Source organism: Seriola aureovittata, chromosome 6 (assembly GCF_021018895.1).
Source record: "Seriola aureovittata isolate HTS-2021-v1 ecotype China chromosome 6, ASM2101889v1, whole genome shotgun sequence".
NCBI classification, from domain to species: Eukaryota; Metazoa; Chordata; class Actinopteri; order Carangiformes; family Carangidae; genus Seriola; species Seriola aureovittata.
Window position 1 is genome coordinate 9113844 of NC_079369.1, and position 18912 is coordinate 9132755.

The window sequence follows — 18912 nt, forward strand, 5'->3', positions numbered from 1 at the left end:
AAAAAAAAAAAAAAAAAAAAAAAAAGATGTAACCATGAGGAAAATTTACCTATATTACATCAAATTCCCTGTGATTTTGACAACAATCTGCTTGATGCATCTCCAACAAAAACAACATGCATCAAACAATAACATTGTTGTCCAGCTGTATATGAAACATTAGTCAGTCATAATGATCAATTAATGCTCTGCATAGTTTATAGAAAATGCATTGATAATGCCACACACTATACATGTGTCATGCATGACATGGGTCTCAATCAAGATATACTGTGCAGTTCAAGCTAATAAGTTGTTGTCATTACTTGAACACAACACATACAACTAAAGGGCTGTGAAGTATGTACAATGAATGATTTATGTTGTATTCTGTGGTTGAGGGTAGGGATTGTCCAGGGTGACTAGTCTAATGACATGTTTGATGCGAAACAATTTTATGCAACAAAGCACAATTAAGAGCATCTAATCTGCTGTTTTTTTAAATACCATTTTTGAGTGTGGCTATTGTTAGGTGCATTTTTAATGAAAGAAGAAGAGATTAAATGTGAGGATGAGTGGATGTGCTGATAGCTCAAGTAGAGTCCAAAGAGAAATGTCCTCAGCTCATTCACAGATGAGTTGGCCGATTCAGCATGACAAGCTGACAAACAGAGCCAGTATTGTTTAGAAGGGGGTTTATCATTTGCAGCATGAATGTGACCTGAAATTGGTCCTTAAGCACAAAAGGCAAAGTTAAAAAATTCATATTAATTTTATAACACTGCATGAATGGCACAAAGACAAAATAAAGTACAAACTGAGCTGCTATGGAATCTTGACTTATTTATTGTATTTATTGAATACATACAAAATAGCTCCCAAAAAAAGGCAATGTTTGCTTAGTGTCCTTTAAGTATAATAGATATAACACAATCAAAGAGATCAAAACATCTCATATAAAAGGGAAAATGTCTCTCTCTGCTGCTGATTGGCGAGTTAAAATGAGACGATGATGCGGTGTCAGCAACAAGATCGGCAGTGAAGGGAAACAATCACCCTCCTTTTAAGAAGTGACACTGAAGGTCATGACAGTCAATATGAAGCTGAAACACTACAGAACTGTGAGCTGTCATTGAGGAATCATCCACTGTCCCACATTGTGCTGGGACACAGGCTCCATAACAAAGGAGGACAAGACACAGCAGGCAGCAAGTGACAGAGACACTGCAGGGTAATCAAGATGATAAACTCATATGACTAAGAGCATTTTTAGTCAGCTATACCAAGTATGTTAATGAGAAGTTGACTGTTCGTTTCAAACAGCATCATTCTGAACTGATAAAAACTGAGATTGGGGAAACAGATTAATCACGCCTTCTTTCTGGGATGTAAAACCACAAAACAATTCTGGTTATTGCACTGCGCTTACATTGCTCATCTCCTCCTCCTTGCAAGTCATGTGAACATAAGTGAGCGTGACCAATGTTGTGTGCTCATTTCTCTGCTCCATCAATACCAAATTCATAAGTGTCAGAAAAAGCTACAGACAGACGAGCTTGTCCTGGCAGTCGTGAATCTTACTGTTGAATTGCACCATGTAAGGCCTGGCAGAGCATCACTATTGGCTCTAACGATTCTTTTCTATCACATTATCTTGGTTCATTTTGTCTGACTGAATTTACCATATTTTATTGATTGTATTTCTTTTAAATGTGATGATATAAATGTGTGTCCTTGTTTGGTCTTTTGTCTGCTTGTCACAAGTTGCCAAGCTTCCTGCAATTCTGGTGCCGAGACGCAAATATTTCACTCTCAGCAACCTACACGTACGAGGCCATTATTAGCTTTTTCTGTGGTTGAATGCAGAGAGGTGCAGGTTAGACAGGAGCAATTCAGATAAACCATTTTACTTGAATCTAATATGAAATGCCCTATTCCTAATACACCGACCACTTATCCCAAATAATTGACTGACCTTTATTTCAACCATGGCCTACATTGTCACATTAAAGCACTGGCCTGCTCTATTAGCAGAGAATCTACAGACAAGGAGACCCCTCTCTTCATTTCACTGCTGAAATCCAGACAATTAAAATCTGGTCTGACTAGTACAACCCTGGAAACACAGAGAGGGAAGAGAGCTCTCAGGTTCTCCGCTGTGTGTAAACATGTCAGTGCATACTCTGCTGTATGTTGAGGAGAGGGAGAGATGGCAGCTTGCCACAGTGAACTCGCTGACCGGGCCCCCCTCCAGCTCCCTGAGCAGAGCCGAGGCCAACTTTGGGATGGGAGCCAGTAGCAGCATAGCAAGGCTCAGGCACAGCTCAGCCCAGCCAACTGGAACACAGTCGCTATGTAGATTTCTGGGATCTTTCACAGTGTGTCAGATTACACTGAGCCCTGTCCTCTCTGTTGCCTTGCCGGAGCATCTTCTGCTCATGCTGCCATGCCAGGGCCTTTTTTGGATCCACGTTTCAGTGCAAGGCACAGACTTGGCAGTAAACAACACACATTCATGGGCTATAAGAGGATGCACATTAGAAGACAGCACATATAGGCATATACTACACAAATCCAAGCTTCTTTTCTAACCATTCCCCTGCAGTAAGGCTGATTCCTGAGTGTGTCACTGACCACACGAGTTTACCTCACAGGGGAAACAATGCAAAGTGGGGAAACGAGAGGAATCAAAATGTTTCTACTCAATTTGCTGCTTTCTTGAACAAAAACAAGGCGTGCCAGTAATGTGAGGAGGCTTTAGAAACTGTGAAACTGCTGCCATCTACAGGACATCTTTGTCACTACAGGACTCAGTAATTGTAAACAAATGTTAGAATACTGACAAGTCCAAAAAACAGAAATGGAAAACACACTGAAAGCTCTATCAAACACGCCAGTGTCTCATTTATATTTTCAGGAAATGGCGTATACAAATATGACCCTGCAGTGCTTTTAAAAGTGGCTAAAAATATCTTTTTTGTGTACTTGCCTAAGATAAAAGTTACAGCTTTTGACTTTTGTCCAAGCCAAAAATGTCAGGATATGATCCTGTGATGTATCCATCACAAAACAAGCCAAATACCATCTCTGTGCAATACATTCATGGCATCAACATCCATGTCCAACACATTAAGTCTTCACCGTAACAGCACACAGAATAATTCTGGAAAATACAGTAGCAACATTTTTTTCCCAAAAATTCTGTTTCATTATAATAATGGACAGCAACAACCGGTTCAGAATTTCACAAATAAGGATTTTAAAGAATTTTATTGAAACAAGGATCAATTTCAGTCCCAGTCCCTTATGGTTTTCAAAAAGCGTGCTTTGGGTTTTAGCGCCAACATTTCATGACTCTTCTCCAAAGCCCTCTTTGCTTATACAGCAGCATGTATATACTCAAAGAAAATGAAAGAAAAAAAAACCCCTATACAACAGGTCATTTTGGCACAATCAACTCATACAATGGTACGCTTGTGCTGGCATTTCGTTTCTTTCAAACAGTTTGCTCTCCATCAGAGCAAAATGTGTTTACTGAATGAACTCATTCCTGATGGATTTTGACCATAATAGGAGGTGCAATACAGTAATCATATCAGAATGCTTCTAGAAATCAAGGTACAGTAAGAATTGATGAAAAGCGTCTTTCTTGTTAAAGGTTGCAGTACTGGGCGATGCTGAGTGTTGATTCTGGTGACAAGACATCAACGTCTGCTCCTGCCCAGACGTCAAGTCCCAGATTCAGTCTCAGTCTCAAGTCTCGACCAAGGCAGCATTGCTGTGGTGAGTCTGGCCTAGATGTAGTGTTTGAAATAGGAGATTGATATCATCTTAAACCGGACATAACATTAAAAACACTTGAGCCCAATCATGCAAATCCGATCTGAAGTAAAGGAGCCTCCTTTGACTTCTCACAAGAAAACACTGAGAAAGTTTCCACTGGATGATGAACTACATGGACAATAGAAATGATAACAGAAACTACAGAATACTGTGACATGTTCCTTTGCCAACATTTGGTAGCACGTTTCGTTTCATCCGACTCAGTAAGCACTTTGGTATACATGCTGGTCACAGCCATGTCTAATGATTACATATGAACTCGGTTGGACTAGGCCATTGCTTGGATTCTGATATCCTTGGGCAGTTTTTTTCAAGTAAAGATATAAAGACTGTTCATTGTAACACATTCATAAAGCATGCACGCTGATGGACAAAGAGAAAAGTGTCATTTGGACAAAACCCCCAGGTAACAGCAAGATCAGGAGAAAAAGTGCTGATTTTTCATATTCACATAAAAAGATCGATATAAGAAATGCATTTGCTGACTAAACTTGACTTCTGAAACAGCATTTCTAATTCGTCTTCGGATAAGTTGAGTGACTCCGTCTTGATGCGACACTTCTCAGAGAGTAGAGCTGATCCAGGAGATGGATTTTCATGTCATCCTCCAGAGTATCTGACATCACATTTGAAAAGGCAAAAAGTGGTCACACGTGAGCATTCCCTCTCTGAGGAGGAGGCCCACCAGTCTCCACTCGGAAGATGATCAAAGATGGCTTCATCTTAACAGTCGTCTCAAATGGACTATCATGTGGGTCGATGAGCAGACAGAACAAGAAAATTTGATCTTCTAATAGACACTGTAAACACTGTTGTTAACATAACTAAAATTGGCAAGGATGGAAACCTAAGGTATTCAGATCTGTGGATCAACCTAAATGGTTTGAACACTTTGATGATGAAAAAGAAAAAGCCTGTGGATCCGAATCCCCTGTCTGCATCATCTTACAATTAGAGGATCTTCCATAGTGTGATGAAGAGTAGAACTGGCAATGAACTCTTCAGATAACTGAATAATTCTATTGCTACAAAAGCCATCCCAAACTAAACTCGTAAAAATAACCAATGAAGAGCTTAATACAGATAGAATATGATGGACCATAAGTTAGGACCACTGCTGTAACTGGTGAACAAGCACTGCAGCTCGTCATGACTGAGTGATGAGACTGTGTTCAAAGAAGATCAACAGCTCTAGACTGACTGGAAACTTTCACACGTCCCCATTGTTAAGACATCTGCACATGATTTTAGAAAAGAAAAGCCAAGCGCACAAACTGCGTCTGACTGTGTGCATTTAGAGGCATTGTTTTGATTTAATCAATAGTAATATTTGCATTTCTTTAAAAGAGAAAAGAAATAATTAATGCCAACAGATTGACGATTAGATGGGCAAGGCAGCTTCTGAATAAAATACTGGCTGACATTCAAGACGTGAGGACAAAAAAAAATAAGAGAGACAGCTTTTAAGTACTGGTCTTGAGGAGTGTAAAACAGACTCATTCCCCCCAGTTAAGTGTCAAAAATAAATAAAATGAATGACAGAAAAATAAACATCCCAACCATTCGTTTCAGTATATGGGGAAAAACCTTTGTATCATTAACTTAATTTTTCTTACACGAAAACAAATTAGTTGCTTTTGGCATACACTCTGCAGTTTTCATCTCAGTGTCCCCTTCCCTCCAGTTTCAAAAGCAGGAAAGATTATTTGGATGTTTCCAAAGAAAGTAGAAAACTGTCCATGTTGACTCTTTCAGACCTCTGTGCACTATAAGCAGGGTGGGCTGTTGGAAAAAAAAAAAAAAAAACAAACAAAAAAAAAACAAAGCCACACAGAACCTTTCTTTCTGGATGCATTGTAACTACACAGATGGACCTGGCCACACCAGGCTCAACCCCATCTACCAAAAGGAAAAAGAAAACAAAGGAAAGAGAGAGAAAAAGAGATCATGTGTCCTGCTTAGTCCTCATTAGAGCCTTTGGCCCCAATGAGGGAAATACTCCCTTCATGGCATCTTTCATGAGAACATTTTTTTTTTTTTTTTTTTTAGCACAAGCGGAATCCAGAGTTTTCCTTTATCTGCTTGGTTTCCAGAGATAACAGGGAAACGATGTCTAATAACTATTTTTAAAGTTGCTGTTGATCGTACTCTGCAATAAGTCTCTTTATATGTGCCAGTTTGTTGTGTAGATATTCACAGCGGTTCTTCTCTTGGCTATAGTTTGGATTAGTCTGCAAGGGATATGAAAAAAACACAGTCACAGTCTGATAATCTACTCGGATACTTTATGCCATCGAAATCAGTTAAGGCAGGAAAGCTTACCTTTTTTATTTTATGATATTCTTGAAGTATCTGATTGTGGATTGTCTGCAAAGAGAGAAACAAAAAGGGCAATTGAAGTGAATAAATTGAGGTGGTGTTTTAGTTACTCAAGATATTTTCTAACAGAAATAGGAGATTTGTGTGTGTCCTTTAGGGAATCTACCTTGTACTTGTCTGTGCCTTGCTGGAGTTGTTTGAGCTCATTGTCGAGCACAGTGAACTGCCGGGTGATGCCCTCTATCCGAGCATGCAGACCTCGGTACTCACTGTACTCGGCGTTGAAATCGTTTTTATACCTCTGGCGCTGCTCTGGAGAGCCGATTACAGTGTACTTCCTTGGGGGTGAATAAGAGAAAATGTTAGTGAACTATGGTGGCCCCTAAGTACAAAGCACAAACATTAAGGGAAACATGCTGCATATACAAAAACACATACAAGAGTGAAAGAACATTAATGGAAACATGCTGCAATTACAGAAACACAACAAATACAACAAATGAAGTGCTCCAGGACACATGGGGGAAGTGTTGGACTAAATTTGGATAAACAGGAATGCTACACAGATACTTTTGCTTATGTATCTAATCTAACCACTCAGTGTCAATAAGATTTTTTTCTCCCGAAAAATATGGTTAGAAATTAGTCTATCTGTATGTTGCCGTTTGTCCAAATTGCACCCAATACTTCTTGTGTAGCAATTCTTGTTGCATTTGTTTTCATACTTGTTGCAAGCAACAAATTTCCCATTTGTAACGCATTTGAGGCATGTTTTCCCTTAATGTTTGTGCTTTCTGCCTTAAATGTACTTCGTTTTAAAATCTCTGTTCAGTGCTATTTGTATTTATGTACTTATTTTATATATATATATATATATATATATATATATACTTATTTTTTTGTTTGGACTTCAATAACGTTTACCTCATGGGATGGCTGATGTATGGTAAAGGAACCACCTGCATGTTTTGTGCAGAACTACTGCTGTGAAAATGTGAACTTTTAGTACTTTTATATGTTAACACATTAGCTGCCATGGGATGTTCAGGGATGGGGGGTGGGGAGATGTTTGCTCTATAACACAAAGCAAAAAAAAAAAAAAAAAAAAAAGGAGGATAATGTAATGCATTTCATAACCTGTAATGTGTCACTCCTTCAATAAAAAATAAAAACAATCTCTGTTCAGTGTGGTGGCCTCTAAGGACAAAGAAACAACTGCATTTCTCCAACAACTCCTGTCTCCAATATGTAGTCCACTTTTTTTTTTTAGCCCATATTTGTTTACATTTTGGCACTCTAGTGTCTTTAAAAGTATTTTTTGTAGTACAAGTATTTCTTAGTAAATTAAAAGAATGCCGAATTAGCAATCACCAGTTCCTATCTGCAATGTAGCCATGGATATACAGACAACTATCTCTGCTGAAGAAGAAGAAAACCTGATGATTCAGTTCTGAGAATCTCAAGTTCTGGAGTCATAAGTAGTGTATTTTTTCTTTGACTTATAAAATCTGATTTTGGACATTTAATTGTAATGAACTTCAGATATACTGATATCCTAAAAATGCAACTCATTACTGTGTTCAGATTTATGGAGTTATGACTCCAAAGAATAAAACCTTGATACAAATTGACAATCAGGCACCAAGGGTTTTTAAGTACCTTAAGTGCCTTCGTGAGCTGTGTGTCACAGCAAGTTCTGTAACTATAGGTCAGCAGGCAAAATTACAATAAATAACTTCCCACTGTGTTTAGAACATTAGCTTGCACCTGTCCCTGCAGGCGACCCTTCAACTCTCCTGCCTCACAGTTTCCTCTGATTTAATTCACACTCTTTCAGCTAGCAGCAGTGCTGTAGGATCTATTGAGTTCTAAAACTGTTTAATACTCACAATAAATAGTCTGCCACCTCAGGTGATGATGAAGGAATACTGGTACTGTTGCACATTCCATTCAGATCTGAAACAAGGTCACAGAAAATGGCATTAATCTGAATATGTTATTTGTGCTGTCTCTGTACAAACGGCTGGCAACATGATTGATGATTATATAGATTACATTATTTATTGTTTACATCATTAATCTTTTAATCAAGTAATCCTCTATATATGCCAGCTGGATTCACAGGTGTCTGTTTGAGGTAACTGAATGTATAAAGATGAACAGCAGGGGTCTCCGTTTAATCAGTGACTCACATACTGGCCACATGATACATCACCTACTCACAGTGATGACTAACTAGTGTCTATCCACATATGAAGTACTACTTTTATTCAGAAATCTCTTATCTATTGCAAGAACTGTTAAACAGATAAATAAATAAAGACGTTTTGTGCAGAGGAAAACAATGATGTCTGTGTGCCTGTTGCTCTCACCTGTGCTTTTGTGTGGAATACTGTTGCTTTTGAGGTTTCCTGGGCTTATCTCACAGGCTTTATTAGGCTCAGGCACACGTTCCTCACGACTCTTCCTCTCTTTCTCCTTCTCCTTCTCTTGCTCCTTCTCTCTTGCCCGCTCCCTGTCTTTGCTCTTCTCCTTGTCTTTATGCTTTTTTGACTTCTTCCTGGACTTGCTGTTTAAGGATGAAAGACTTTTGTCCCGAGGGCCATCTAGCACCGAGTGTCCAGGAGATGATGTGCCGATGCTTGGTGCGGTGAGCACCGCTGAGACAGAGAAGAGTGAAGGAGGTTGGCTGAGCCTCTCGGACACTGCTGTTTCCTGAGAGTCACAATCTCTCCCATTGTGGCTGGAGTCATTACTGACGTCTGACAGCGCTTCAAAAGGACGAGGTATGTCCAGCACAGGGAGCTGCTGGGAGCTGGACGACATGCCGCCATCTGACATAGAAACCACTTCTGCCTGTGCTCCTCCCGCCTCGCCTCTCCCGTTTGAGGAGCTGAGCTTGCCATTAACCGGGGCTGTTGCAGCCTTGCTGGCGAGGTGCGATATCCTGGGCTTTTTGTTGACAAGAGGGTCAATGAAGTCAGCAGCAGGCCGTTTCTGGCAGAGAAATAGCAGTTTTAGTAGCAGAACCTAAAACAGGGCTCATTATGAATAGGCTCACCTGAGAGTGAGCGAGGGGGAAACTGCAGCCCAGGTCAGAGCAAATAAAAATGGTCTGAACTGTGGAGGCAAAGGGAGTATACAGAGGGGAGGATTCTAGTAGAAGCATACAGATGGAGAGAGCATCACAAAGAAACTAAGCATGAGAGTATTCTCAGAAGCACTGAGACTATGATGTCTGTGCTGTCTTTTAACAATACCAGGGATTACATTACAGACAGGCCTTGTTTGACCGAGCCTGCACTAATGTCTTTGGGAGTGGCTGACCCAGTCACTGTGTCTTCCAACATATGACTTGCCTTCTGAGAGAACATCCAGACCCAGTGAGTTGCACCATTTGGGCCTGCATGCCTCTTTAATAACTGCGTAGTGTGAAATTATTTTAGAGTATTTATCTTCATTTTGGGACTCCGTCAGCACTAATATGTCATTCTTTAACACTGTTTTTCCTTGGTGATCACAAGTCCCACTTCAGTTGACAGCTGTAATGAAAAGTTATTTCGTTCCACAGCCAAAGGATGAGGAGAGGAGAGATTTTGCTTTAATGTTTAAGTTTTAATGGAAAACTTTTTGAAAATAATTGGAAAGCACGGACTTAAGTTATTTTCATTTTATCCATTTTAGTGTGGACATGGTCTTGCCCCGTTTGCTTTGCAGTGCTACCTTATTCATCCTTCACCTATCTGAGGTTTACATACAGCTTTATCTGCTGCTGCTGCTGAATCTAAAAAAGAGCCTGGGGTACTGTTTGCTTGTGTGTTTGTGTGCTGTGTTTACTGAGGGAGGGAGCGGAAAGGAAGGGCATTCAGTAGGTGTCTGAGGGAGAAGAACCTGAGAGGAAGGAGCTATTAATGTAACAGAGCAGCTCCTCCTCCCTCTACCTAATGGAAGTGTAAACAATGGATAAACTCAAGAGTCTGGACTGACCTAAAAAGAGAACAGCAGGACATGGAATATGAAATAGGGAATTGGGCAATGAGGAGTGAAAAAGAGTGTCGCTAAAATGGAGTGTATAATGGAGGAGATTTAATTTTTGGTTTAGAAACAAGCAACCAGTGTATACATGTTTAAAAAGGTCCTTGAACAGCTCATAACAACCATTAGAAAAAAGTTACACTAGTCAGCTGGAACCAGTTCATAAAACATGTATTGAAACTGAAATTCATTGACAGAGGAAACACAACTCAGCTTATAGGGAGAAAGAAAGAATTTAGAAAATCCCTCTGAGAAATACCAGAAACCACCAGACTGCTGGGACAATCCAGTCAGCAGGCTGTAGTGTTTGGAAAAAATAATACATATCTTTGGTGAAAAGATGTGTATCGGGAGGAATATTAGCAATTTGTTTACCATTTCTACAAGATCAGCTGGAACAACTGAGGACAAGCTACCTCTGGTCAATGATTAACTATGGAGAGTGTATTTACACTCTACTGAATTACCATCAAGTAGTCCACAAGTCCCAAAACTGAAACATCATCATGAAAATAACCACTATCCAACCATATGACCACAGTAAAACATTAGTTATTGTACAACTGGGAGAGAACAGGGAGCTCACCTGAGAGGGCGAGCTGCTCGCTAGTTCTTTGGGCGGGCTCTCAGGTGGAGGGGCAGAGCTGTTCTGGGCCTGGCACTGTTTCCTAAAAGGGTGAACACACACACACACACACACACACACACGCACACACACACACGCACACACACACACACACACACACACACACACGCACACACACACACACACACACACAAAAAAAGAAAAGAAAAGGCTTGATATAATTTCTGCCTAATATAGTATTTGCAAACTTGGCGTGGTAGGGACACAATGTTATCTATCCAATTACCTGTTCAAGTGTCACAGCATTACTATTGGCACGAATGCAGCAAAATTTGATCTGACTGTTCTTCCAGTGTAAGTGTTGCTAACTTGTTTGACCAGACAATTGAGGATATTGTAGAATCAATTTTATTTGCATTGATTTATCCTCTTAGCACAAAGAGCTTAAAATGCTCTATCCCAAGAAATGACGCTCAAGCAGAAGATCTAAACTACAATTTTTGTCGAGCTAATTCTACCAATTCTAAGTATGAGGGCATTAAAAACAAGTTACAACAGTTGCTTTGTGAGACTGAGACAGTCTGGATGAAGGAGGAGTTACTTGACAAAGCAGCATTTCATCATAACACAAAAAATGGACGAGGCAAAATTGAAATCTGTACAAATTCTTTACCAGTTTAACAGTCTTCAGTGATTTTTTTAAGAACATTTAAAAACATGATTCTGTTGCTTTATTTCTCTGAAGAAGAAAATGCATGATCTCATCGACAGTGCTCCATGTTTCATGGTAGAACAATTTTGGCAGCTAGTCAAGTCAAGTGAGAAAGTGGCATGACACTCCAGTGACAGAGAAAGTGGGAGAGAGAGAATATGGTGCTTCTGCTCACTCTGGGTTTGGATGTTGTTTGCAAGCAATACGCACACTACAAAGGTGACTAAATGTACTCCATTTGTTTTCATGCCACTCTATCCCTGACTACCTCCATGAGAGTCTTAACTAACTGCAGTACTCACACATGTATTTGTCCATTTGTGATCACATCAGCCAAGAACCATCTTAGTGCCAGGTGTGAACAGAGCCTCAGATTTATCATAATACATGAACACTCTTACCACATTATGTACCAGATTAATCTTTTACACAGCAGCAGTTTCAAAACAAATGAGCTCTGCCACTATACAGCTCTCCAACCAAGATGAACAGTGCCGAACCAATGCAGCCAAGATGCAGTTAATTCTCAGCATGACAGCCAAACTATGGATCCAGTCTTTTTTTTTTTTTTTTTTTTTTTAAACACATAAATTCACACAGCTTCATTATTGAAGCTGCATTTCAGTCTGCTTGCTAGGACAGACGATGCAGACAAAGCAGTAACAGCTACGAACACAACATTTCAGTCTGAAACTAAATAGTGCACATGCAGTGATGCTGCTGCCACAGCTGATGACATTATCAGTAGGGGGCAGTTGGATACACCAAGTCTTGTCCATGCCCCACCCTAGTTCAATCAGGGTGTGTGTGTTTGTGTGTGAGTGTCTGTGGTGGGGACAGTCAGATAGACAGGCAGGAGCTGTGAGTGAGACAGCAGGCCCACCGATATGGCTGAACCTTGGATAGGTGCCACCTCACACAAGGATCAGCATGTGCTGGAACACTGTTGCATCATGTGCGTTCCAATCATGTTGCTGTGCTGCTCCTGCGTGACTGACTGTGTTAGCTAAAAACTCTGGAGGAGCTGGGGAGGGGGAGGAGGTATTAAGTGGGAGGCTATGGTTTTTAGTCAGCTGATAAACTCACAAACAGAGCTCAAAGTACAGTAGAAACACACACACACACAAATAGGCTCCTAGTATTTGTGGATACGCACGCTTTTACAAACCAAATACAAGCACGAACACACATCACACACAGAAAATATACTGAGTGAGCAGAAAAACAAATCCATGTGCACTAATATAAGGCAACATTCCTCTAATAAATACTACCTTTGTGAATTTCTTTTAAGGCTTTTAATTGTTGCTGACACTGCATCAGAAAGGCTGCAGTTTGTGTCACATATTTATATATGTAAATGAGGTGGAAAAAATGCTAAACACACCTTTCAAAAGTCTAATACAGCACAAACCATACCATAAAACTATGTTAAAAGCAGACTCTAAAAAAAGTGGACATTTCAGGTAAGTAAAACCCTGCATATTGCAGGGATAATGCATTGCACTGAATTGTATCTTACAAGTGTTTCTATTCTTCTGGTCACTCAGTTTTAACACTTGAGCTGCCCTTGGGGTAGCACCACAGGTACATTTAAGCTTATCAGTGAGAATAGCAGCCATTCTTGAGTCCACTACATAAACACAAACTCAGCACAGAGCATTGCTGCCTGATCTATATTTAGCTAGCTGGGAGCTTGCTTTTCCTTAGTGTCCCAGATCCTGAGAAACCCAATTTTTCCACTGGGAAGAAGGCCAGCGGCGCATGCTGTCAACAAATACAACACTTAGACGAAATTCAGTGGAGCACACTGAAATATTCCTGGGGACAATCAGACACCTGCCATTCTCACAAACACAAAAGTTTTGCACATCCATACTTAGGTTTGATATAAATCATTACAGCGGGAACAATGTTAAGTGCAGAGAATTATAGAAAGATAACCTTATTTTTCCTAATCATCTCTCATATACCATAATCTTAATTTGTTACATAACACATTAAAAGATTTTGCATGAATACATGTTGTTCCTTCAGAGCTGCCAAACACTGTAGAGAAATATCATTCTAAAAAGTTCTTACATACCAGAGCCCTGCACCCTGCGGCCTCACCGTCACCACAGAGAGTCAACACAAACAACAAAACAACGTACTCTGCAGTGTCACAAACTTAATCCACAACACCCTGAATTATAGCCTGAAAAAAAAAAAAAAAAATCAGATGTACCAGAGTTATCAAAAATAACATCTGTTACTTTAGAAATATAATCATTGCTACAGTATCAGCTATTGCTGCTCAAAGGCTAAGGGACTTCAGGTACACTACATCACTTAAAAAGACCTATCCACAAACACTGCAAAATAAACTGCCCTAACGATGACAAATGAAACCATCTGTCAAAAGGAGAATTGACCATTTAGACGACATTAGGCTAGTATAAGAATGACTCCAACAAAATACAGCACATTACACCAATCTTTAAAAAGATATGTAAATTTACATCTACTTTACTGCTAAATTCTGCACTTAAGTGTTCAGATTGTTTAAATTTATGGCTGATGAAAAATCATCAGCCGAACAGGATGATGTGTGGGTTTCAAGTGAGAGTAATCCACATCTCTTGACGTACCTGAACAAGATTCTCTTGAGAAGCTGCTGGTCTCCCTCTGTATAGCCCGGCCAGTCCTTCTGAATTTCCTTATACAAAAAGTCCTTCAATGTGAAGGTGTTGTCTCTCCCATTTAGGTTTGCCACCTAAAAAATACAAAAGAGGCACTGGTGAGTTTACTACCCTCTGCAGTTGAGTGGATAACTTCACTGTGAGTTCTAAATGACTATATATATACACTATGGTAAAGTATATATGTATGTATGTGCGTGTGTCAGAGAGAGACAGAGAGAGACAGAGACACAGACAGATAGAGAGAGAGAGAGAGACCTGTTGCAGGTGGCTGTCCAGGGAGTCTTTGTCTAATTGTGAGAGGCCATCTTTCTGCAACCTCAGGATCAGCTCAGGCTTCTTGTAAGGCTTGAGGGCCAGCAGGTGTATGAGGCGCTCTCGGAGCGGCCTGTGCTGAGTCGTGGCTTTCTTTAGAGTACTGCTAGAGATGATGACAGGCCGAGACGTTCTCCGTAATGGGGCAATGTCTGAGAGGCCAGGTGCCGGTTTCCGGATCTGAACCTTCTTGCCTGAGAGGAGTTGAAGAAGTATTACATTAAAGAAGTTGGGTGAGGAATAGTCAGGTACTGTAGAACAGGTTTATCTGTTAAAAGTAAATATTGATATCACTGTAATGTTATTGAACTCAATTTTCTATTTGATAACTGCATTTTCATTTATCTAACCAACTATTTTGGGAATGCGCTGGTCCTGTTGTATGCACCTTTTGGTTATTCAATGTTAAAGTCAAAATTGGCCTATAAACTTTAGTTGGGAATAAACTATTACAGTGTGGTGCAAGACGAAGGAAAAGAAAACAATGAGCAAAAGAGAAAAACTATTTGGCTGAGGTCGTCCCAGAGCACATAAATCCTTCTTAAGAATACGCTAGTTTGTATAGTTTAGTCTACAGTTAATTTACAAGTTGTAATGGGAATTTCAGTTTATGAGAATTGTAATTGCTGGAGAAATGTTGTGACCTATACTACAATCTACCACTGAAACAAAAGCTCTGGCAGAAAAGGACTCAAATGACTTTTTGGCTGGCAGCCAGTGCTTGGCTGTTTTCTTAAGAACAGAAAATAAGTATAATCTCAACAAGAAATATATTTATTTCTGTCAATATCTTTTAACTCAGTGACTGTTAATGTCTGGGAGGGCTGGCAGGTGACTCATAAAAAAAAAAAAAGAATCTTTACTGCTGCCACGTCCACCCGAACTCACCTTCTATTACAAACACCAGCTATTATCACCTTCTCCCACTAAGACCTTTTTTTCAGGTGATTCAGATTCAGATGAATTTTGTGTTGCCTCCTACTGAGACTGAAATACTGTTTGGTTCCACAGAACAGTCGGACTAACATTTGACTCACTGCAGCCCAGTGAATAGGCTTATACTGGATTTCTTTCTTTGCAGGCAATGAGGCAGGGCTACTGTGATTTTCAACAAGATGTGGTTTATAGTGCAGGTCAGAGACCAAAATAAAAAGTCAGGAAGTTGATGTGTTATGCCTGGGGACATATCTGCCTCTTTGTGTTTAGATTACATTCATGGGGTTAGGGAGAAAGAGGATGAGTGTGTATTACATGTTTGACCATTGAGGAATCAACCACCATTAAATTCAATAAAGTCCTGGTTACAGATGAGGCATGCTGGCAGTGCGCTGGACCTCTGCCATTCAGCCCCAGACCCAAACAACCCGTCTGGTCCAATGTGAACCCATTCACCAGAAGTGAAAGACTACACAAACACATAGGCCATTTGGGTGTTTGCAGGGCACAGAAATTCTTCCAGCCTCTATCTGCCTGCTGTTAACTCCCAACACCTTTCTGGTGTTTAAATGGAAATATCTCTTTCCAGTCAACGAAACGCTGACTCATTAAATACTGGTGATTACAAGGGGGTGGCTGAGAAAATGCCCGACTGACCTGTGGTATTCATGTGTCAGTATCATGTCTCCTCACCTACATATCTTCCCCCAGGCTTGATGACAATGGCACTCCTACTGCGAGTCTCCTCCTCAACCTGGGCCATGCTTTCTCTGGCCTTCTGGTAGGAGTCGTCTGTGGCACATACTGTAATCTTGTCCTGGATCCCACCCAAACAATCCAGCTGAATGCTCCCTTCACTGCCAAAACAAACAGGAGACGTTGAGAGAGGAAGACAGGGATACAGTGACCAGAAGCTTTAGTAGGAAAAGAATAGAAAAGACTGGAGGGGAAGCACTACTTATTCTGAAACTACATGACTACCTTGCTAATGTTTGAAATGGACAGGACACAAACTAATAGGTTATATTCTAGAGGATACTACTTTAAAATACTTAACATAAATCCACTTCTACACATTAATTCTCAGCATTAACCTTAAATCTCTCACTATTTGCAATAACCCATCTCTTCACTGTGCATTCCTGGCCAGATGAGATCCATCACACACCCCGAGGGCACAACTATTATTTTTTCAATTTCCATCCAACTGTGGGTTCCCACAGTAGGACTTAGTGCCGCATCAAATCCCATTCTTTCCCGACTTTCCGGATCTCTTTGATTCCCCTCCACTTTGATGAGGATTTGGCAGAAAATGAGATGGTGCTGGCGCAGTTAGTGGAAGCTGAGCTCTGTCATTTGGGTTTTAGATCGGAACTCAAGGTTGATTAGGATCCAGTCAGAGATGCGGATGAACTCCACCTGACCCACTTGTTAAAAATATTTTCAGAGTAATGGGGTCAGAAACCTGACAGTCAGAGAGGCAGAAGAGTCTTGTTGTTCTTCACTCTGTTTTTCTACTTCCTTCCACTTCAACAAAGACATCTGGTTCTATTCATCTGATTCATCCAACATTTTTTGCATATGTTAGGCTAGAGAAAATGTGCATAATGAGGTTAATGGGTTTGATGCATGGACAGAGATCCAGCAGTAGCAGCTGCTACTACAGAAACAGCCAACACTTGCAGCAAGAGCAAGAGTCAGTTCTGATTGGATTTTGACTAAACTTCATGCTGCTTGTCACCTTTTCACAATAAATAAATATGGCAAGCCCATCATTTACCATGTGTAATGCATATTTCCATTTAATGGCTTCTACTTGGAGCCAAAGTGCCCACTGTGTTCATCAAGGGTGCCTGTTAAGCATCTCATTGAGGTGCTTGGTGATTCACCTCAGGTCTTAACCATGTTAAACAGATTGTCAACCTGGAAACACTGACTGCTGATTATTTACACAGAGCTTAAAGACTACACAGTATGTGAATTTGTGTTTCCGAGTAAGAAGAATTAGTTGCACACACTATAAATAAGAGAGGAGTGAAAGTGAGTGAGTTTGCTTTCACCTGGTGATGAACTGCTGGATGCAGTCAAAGCTGCCCTGGGGGTTATCTCTGCCCACATTTGACAAGTAGAAAGTAAACGTTTGCAGTTCACTGGAATTTTCTGACCGTGGTATAGAAATTTTCTGTTGAAGACAAAAAAAAGAAAGTAAAACATGAACACATCAAAAACACTTGAGATATACTTGTTCTAAACTATCAAACTGTCAAAGTATCACTGAAGAGCAAAGCTACACGGTATCTTGATGCTGAATTTTTACAGCACAAAAATCTGCATAGTTACACTTTAGACTTTGTTTCACAGGTTTTCATTAATGTGTTTTCTCCTTTCTTTTTATACCTCTATATTATTAACACCATTTAGATACTTTCCAGCCAAGCCCCAAGAAAGAATGACTAACTGCACTTCACACCGTATTTGTAGATTAACACCTACATTTTTTCTGTCTGATGTATTCAGTGCTATAAACAAACATCAGTGCTATATACCTTAAAAATTTGGCAGTGAATAAGGGCATTTTCTTGCTGGCATCAAAAACACAGAATGCCTAACAAAATGCAGCTAAAACCCACAACTGCTCTTCTTTCAGCTTATATCCACTAGGAATGTCTATGCACTGCAGTGTGTTTGTCAATGTGTGATTGGAGGAACCAAATTTAAATTACTGCAGCAGAAGAACTATGATAGGTATTTCTGCAGTGTCCGACCTTCGACACCGTCATGCACATCCTATTTCACCGCCATAATTACCTTCCTCCCACACTACAGGTGTTGCTTTTAGACGAGTCTGGAGGAAGAGGAGTTAACCACTGTCAACTAGCTGCTAACCTCCACAAACCTCTAATCATCAGTAAGCTGCCCAACACTTTGTTTAAAATGGAGGAAATAATTTGACAAGTGACAACTGGGACAAAGATGCTACATTTTCGCTTTAAAGTACATTTTGCACAACTAACACAACTTGGGACTGGGTGAAAATGGTTAATATTTAAATGCAGTGTAAAGAAGCATGTCAGTAATCTTCTTAGAAAGAAATATGAATGACAGAGCTGAGAAAGCGCTGGGTGATACCGAATCCTCGCCTTGGCATATTTGAATCTACTACTCCACCTCAAAATTGTTTTAATTCACCCTATCATTATCATGTGAATTCAAAACTGAATTAATTACAAAAGTTCTGAAGAGAAAAACTCCAGTGAAAGTAGTTTAAGACTGACAGGAGGGCCAGGCAGCGGGTTGTGTTTCCAGGAGGCCCTGGCAGGCGGGCCCTTTCTCAGCTCTGTTTACCCGAGAACGAATTCAAGTGGTGTCACAGCCACGAACTATACATCATGCTGAGCCGAGTTAGCAGAGGACAGCTGAAGTTACCAATTAGATGGTTTCTGGATCCTCAGTACAGGTCCTCCTGACCAGTGAGCAGCTCATTGAGAGTGACCTAACCTACATGA

At 40.2% G+C, this 18912-nt stretch overlaps 1 protein-coding gene across 1 annotated transcript in view; it reads right to left on the bottom strand.

Moving 5' to 3' along the window:
• Positions 1-3214: 3214 nt before the first annotated feature.
• ell (elongation factor RNA polymerase II) overlaps positions 3215-18912 on the bottom strand; it is a 33639-nt gene continuing 17941 nt past the window's right edge. The window contains exons 3-12 of the mRNA XM_056378247.1: positions 17467-17588; positions 16100-16263; positions 14414-14664; positions 14105-14229; positions 10763-10844; positions 8514-9138; positions 8031-8097; positions 6308-6479; positions 6145-6189; positions 3215-6053 (exon numbers count right to left, since the gene is read on the bottom strand). Of these exons, the coding sequence (XP_056234222.1) occupies positions 5949-6053; positions 6145-6189; positions 6308-6479; positions 8031-8097; positions 8514-9138; positions 10763-10844; positions 14105-14229; positions 14414-14664; positions 16100-16263; positions 17467-17588 (1758 nt within the window). The 3' untranslated portion in view covers positions 3215-5948. The remainder of the gene's footprint in view (positions 6054-6144; positions 6190-6307; positions 6480-8030; positions 8098-8513; positions 9139-10762; positions 10845-14104; positions 14230-14413; positions 14665-16099; positions 16264-17466; positions 17589-18912) is intronic.